Source organism: Choloepus didactylus, chromosome 10 (genome assembly GCF_015220235.1).
Source record: "Choloepus didactylus isolate mChoDid1 chromosome 10, mChoDid1.pri, whole genome shotgun sequence".
In the NCBI taxonomy this organism is placed as follows: Eukaryota; Metazoa; Chordata; class Mammalia; order Pilosa; family Megalonychidae; genus Choloepus; species Choloepus didactylus.
In genome coordinates, this window is record NC_051316.1 from 85,149,033 (window position 1) to 85,154,637 (window position 5,605).

Consider the following 5,605-nt stretch of genomic DNA (forward strand, 5'->3'; position numbering starts at 1 on the left):
ATAGGCTGAATGAGGTTAAAAGTAACCTGTCTAAGGTTATAGATAAGAAAATGCTTCCATTTTTATTGTGCTAAACTCGAAAGCTCAGAAAACGCTCTTGGCCATTCACAATGCACTTTAACATAGACAAGGTTCTTGAGAATTCCTGACCCAGAAGTTCTCAAATCTATTTAGCCACAGAATAGTTAGTTGTACACTTTCAGAAGAAAAGTTAGTATCTCATAGATCACTCCTTTTCTGCTTGTGAGTGCTACAAGTGATGAAAGCCAAGGTGAAACTACATATCCTTCCTGAATTTAATTTAATTAACTAGTAGTGTTTCATAATTTGCAAAGCATCAAGGAAAATAGTCTCAATATTCTCTTAATTTAAGATATTTGTCTTAACCAAATATATTATTCCTACTCAAAAGTATTGTGCAGGACTTCATCTGTCTCTTTTCAGCACTTGAATTAAAACAAATCTAATCAACAAAACCCTGAAATGAAAGTTTCCACTTTTCCTTGTTCCTCTGACTACTTTCCTGACAAAACCCAATAGAGGTGACAAAGTTGCTGTGAAAATCGTCTTGTTTCCCTGTCCTTAATCTACAGCTTACACATGAAAAGGGCCATTTGATCATCTTTTAGCATGGATTCGGAATGTTGCCATTCCATTCAAATTCAATATTTAAACACTCTGGCATTTTGAAGCTATCAATCATATGGTTGAAACACAGGAGATATACTCCAAAATGTTAAGCAGTCCTTGCAAATAATTCCAGTAAACTTGATCTTATGGATGAATGACAGCTCTAGTGACAGCTCTTCCACGTGGGTAAGAACAACAGGGACCCTGCCCACCTTCACTGGGTGACACGTTTCTGGTCCACCAGCTTCCTCACAGCGGCCTTCACGTCCTTGTTCCTCAGGCTGTAGATGATGGGGTTGAGCATGGGGGTCAGCACCCCATAGAAGAGCGAGATGAGCTTGTCTGAAAGGTCCAATTTGTCTTTGCCCTGTGGGTCCTTGGACTTCGGCTTCCCATACATGAAAAATAAGGTGCCATAGAAGATGATGACTACAGTGAGGTGGGCAGAGCAGGTGGAGAAGGCCTTTTTCCTGCCCTCAGCTGAGGGGATCCTCAGGATGGTGGCAGTGATGAAGACATAGGAGACGGTGATGAAGAGGACTGGGGCTGCCAGGAATATCACATTGGTCACTCCCATGCTGATCACATTGATGGAGATGTCAGCACAGGCCATTTTTAGGATGGCCAGGATCTCACAGGTGAAGTGGTTGATGACATTGTCCCCACAGAAGGGCAGCCGAATCGTCAAGGATGTGTGTACCACAGAAGCAGCACCCCCAATGGCCCAGGAGCCGGCAGCCATGGGCACGTAGGCAGCCTTGCTCATGACACTGGGGTACCTCAGGGGGTTGCAGATGGCCACATAGCGATCAAAGGCCATCGTGCCCAGGAGCAGGCACTCTGTTCCTGCCAAGGCGAAGGAGAGAGCCATCTGCACTGCACAGGCTGAGAAAGAGATGGTTTCCCGGGGGCTCAGGTGGCTGTGCAGGAGCAGAGGAACAGAGGAGGTTGTGAAGCAGATGTCCAGGAAGGCGAGGTTCCCCAGGAAGAAGTACATGGGTGTGTGCAGGTGGGAGTCAAGGACGGTCACCAGGATGAGGAGCCCGTTGCCCAGCAGGATCACCAGGTACATCAGCAGGATGAGCACAAAGAACGTTTTCTCCAGCTTTGGGTAGTCAGAAAGTCCTATGAGAATGAACTCCACCACAGGGGAGGTCCTATTTGCTTTGTCCATGTTATACTCTTTCCTTCTTCACAAAGTGCAAAGGAGCTCATCAGCCTCCCTTGGGAAGAGCCCTAGGCATCCAGTATGTGGAGAGGTCACTCCAGCATAACATGACAACGTATGTGTGTAAAAGAAAAATGATTAAAAGAGATGGTAGGGGGTGATCCTTAGTTCTTAGATGAGATGAGGCAGGATCTGGAGCAAGGCAAAAATGGACCAGCATTGGGTGAGGGCCTCACAGGTTCCAGGCATGTGCGAGGGGCTGTTCCGAGGTTGCTGCAGCCCTTCGTTGAGCATAAAGGGCAGTGGAGGCCGAGAGAGGGGAAGTGACTCAACCGTAATGGAGTTGACTTCTTCAGTCTGCCCACTATTAGCACCGCAAACATGGCAATTTGTTAGTAGTATTGGGATGTGCCTGTTAGATACGGGTTTATAGGAATGCAAGGTGAGGTCTTGTACCTTGGGACTTCCTAAATCGACAAAAGGATTAAGTGCCCACACTGTCCTCAGCAGGAAGACAGCAGTGCGTGGTGAAGCCAGCCTCCGACTCTGTGGTGTAGCCTAAGAGTGTGTTATGGGGATATCTGAATTCTTAGTTTCCCTCAAAGGAACATTCGGAAGGAATTGGCTGTGTCCGTCTTTGTAGGGGACTCAGAAAGGAAAAATCAAAGAGCTCTGACACCTGCAGCCTGAGGAAAGGTGAGAGGGAGGGAGCTGGGGCACAGCCACTGGAAGCACGGGAAGGATGGAGGCTTTTACCTGGGCCAGCGCATCCTACAGGTGCAGAGTCTCAGCTTGTCCTGGAGACCTGACTTTGCTTGTTGTCTTGTCACTGCTAAGCCGTGTGGTAAAAAGAGCCTCATATACTGTCACATGGCCTTTCTGGAGAGCAATGGACCTAAGGAAAGGACAAATCTGTAAAACCAGCATACCCATCACCTCTGGGGAACAACGCTAAGGAAACAATGGAAGAGGAGGGCCAAATCTCTCAATAAAGGTATTCATCATAGCAATATTTGGGAATGAAAAATGAGTCCACCAATAATTGCCTAAGAAAATTATGGTGTTTCATATAAAGGAATATTAGGCAGCTATTACAATTATGTTTTAACATTTTCACACTATAATACACCACTATAATATTAACGAAGAAGAATAGAGGCACCCAGCCCTCCCCTGTCCCAGGCAGCCCTGATTTGTCTGCTCCCCACAGCGTGCTGTAGGAGCTCGGTGAGCCGCCTTCCACACTCAGGGCAAGATCTGGGACAGTGACTCCTCAGGCCCCCACCAGACAGAGCCAGACCTAGTGCTCCCCTGTCCTTACAGGGCAGAAGGGACACAGACGGAGGCTCCAGGGAGAAGGCTGTGTGCAGATGGGGGAGGCAGAAGGACAGATCTACAGGCCAAGGCCACCAAGGACGTCAGGCCACCGCCAGAAGGCAGGAGAGAGGCAGGGATCAGATTCTTCCCTGTGGCCTCAGAGGAAGCCTGGGTCTTCTGCACCGGGAGTCAGTTTCCTAGCCTCCGGAACTCGAGAGAATAAACGTCTGTTGTGTTAAGGAAAAAAGAATACACAATTGTAAACACTGATGTGATCTCAATTAGGAAAGCAATAAGTGTTTTATAAAAATGACCGAAAATAATTATTCTAAAATGAATGGGGAGTAGGATTCCCCTTTTTATTTCTTGAGTATTTCCCCCAATTTTTAAGTGGTGCAACAAGGACACATTACTTTGTATTCAGTAGAAGATTTCAGCATTCATAAAAGGAAAACAGGAACAAGGGAAAGACCTCTCTGTGGGCTAAGATTCCCGTGGACAGGGTTTGGGCCCAGGCTGCCTGTCCACTCACACTGACCCTGGGGAATCCCAGTTTTTTCTGAGCCTGGGCCTTCTTCACCTGAAGAATGGGGACAGAATCCTGGGCCACCTCCCTCCCGGGCTGCATGTGAGGTGGACCCGCAGTGTCAGGGAAGGGACCTGGTCAATGGTGAGCCCGGGAGTACGTGAAGGATGGTGTCAGGCCGACTCCCAGCTGCTCATGGTCAGCTGCAGCTGGAAGGTTCCTTGGAGGAGATGCAGGGTCAGGGGGAGGCATGACTCAGGGCAATGCCCTGCAGAGGGGCATCGCCACTCCTCTGTCTCCGCTATCCCTCTGTCCCCACCACCCCTCTGTCCCCCTGCAGTCCAGCCCTCCCTACGTGCACCTCTTTAATGGCCACTTTTCTGATTTTCCTGGTCCCAGACACATTCTCACCTCCTCACCACATTCCTGGCCAGAGCCTGGACCCCAGAGAAAGTCCCGTCCCTCCCCTGCCTGACTTCCTTTACCTGAGATGTTCTCTCTGTTTTTTTCCAAACCCTTGTGGGAATGTTAGCTCCTGGCTGGCATTTCTCTCCCTTCCTCCCAGCTGTGCCAGCTGAACCCTGGGTGCCCCAGCTACAGACTCTTCACGTAGAGGACTTGTCACCTGGTGAGGCCCAGGAGTCCCAAGGGTCCACTTTCCCTGGCAGCTGGAGGGAGTCCTCCAGCAGCCCCCACGGACTCCACAGGGCACTGACTCCCTAGTGATCCAACAGGGACCTTGCTAATCCCAGAAGCAATTTAAAGTTTGGAATGCCAAGCTTGCCCAGGGTGCACGCCAACACATTCCTGGGGGCTCCAGGGACCACATCCCCTCATCCCAATTAGAGGCAGCAGCTGGGACAGGCCGGCCGGATTGGAGCCCACGGCAGGTGCAGCTTCTTCCTGAGCTGACCCAGTGCTCCCTCAGGGATGGGTGCCTTGTCCCCAGGTCCAAGTCCTACACATCCTGGATGGGAGACAGGACGAAGGCTGACGACATCATCTGTGGCAGCAGAGGGAGCTGCATTCATTGAGCTGCTATGAAGTGCCAATTACCATATATTAGATAAACACTTTCCATATGTTATCTCAGTCAGTTCAATGGAATCCATCTGTCCTGGGAGATTTGTATTATTGACCCACATTTGTTTTTTTTTTTTTTTTTAATCTTCATTTTATTGAGATATATTCACATACCACGCAGTCATACAAAACAAATCGTACTTTCGATTGTTTACAGTACCATTACATAGTGGTACATTCATCACCCAAATCAATCCCTGACACCTTCATTAGCACACACACAAAAATAACAAGAATAATAATTAGAGTGAAAAAGAGCAATTGAAGTAAAAAAGAACACTGGGTACCTTTGTGTGTTTGTTTCCTTCCCCTATTTTTCTACTCATCCATCCATAAACTAGACAAAGTGGAGTGTGGTCCTTATGGCTTTCCCAATCCCATTGTCACCCCTCATAAGCTACATTTTTATACAACTGTCTTCGAGATTCATGGGTTCTGGGTTGTAGTTTGATAGTTTCAGGTATCCACCACCAGCTACCCCAATTCTTTAGAACCTAAAAAGGGTTGTCTAAAGTGTGCATAAGAGTGCCCACCAGAGTGACCTCTCGGCTCCTTTTGGAATCTCTCTGCCACTGAAGCTTATTTCATTTCCTTTCACATCCCCCTTTTGGTCAAGAAGATGTTCTCCGTCCCACGATGCCAGGTCTACATTCCTCCCCGGGAGTCATATTCCACGTTGCTAGGGAGATTCACTCCCCTGGGTGTCTGATCCCACGTAGGGGGGAGGGCAGTGATTTCACCTTTTAAGTTGGCTTAGCTAGAGAGACAGGGCCACATCTGAGCAACAAAGAGGCATTCGGGAGGAGGCTCTTAGGCACAACCATAGGGAGGCCTAGCCTCTCCTTTGCAGCAACTGTCTTCCCAAGGGTAAAACCTATGGT

General features: G+C 48.5%; 1 protein-coding gene across 1 annotated transcript; it reads right to left on the reverse strand.

Moving 5' to 3' along the window:
* Window positions 1-844: 844 nt before the first annotated feature.
* On the reverse strand, window positions 845-1,804 carry LOC119504988 (olfactory receptor 2S2-like). The gene has a single exon (XM_037797632.1). It carries the CDS (start codon window positions 1,802-1,804, stop codon window positions 845-847), a length of 960 nt encoding a protein of 319 aa, XP_037653560.1.
* Window positions 1,805-5,605: the final 3,801 nt, after the last annotated feature.

What these genes read in the sequence shown, in the direction of transcription:
- LOC119504988 (XM_037797632.1), bottom strand. Translation starts at nt 1,804, where the DNA reads ATGGACAAAGCAAATAGGACCTCCCCTGTGGTGGAGTTCATTCTCATA.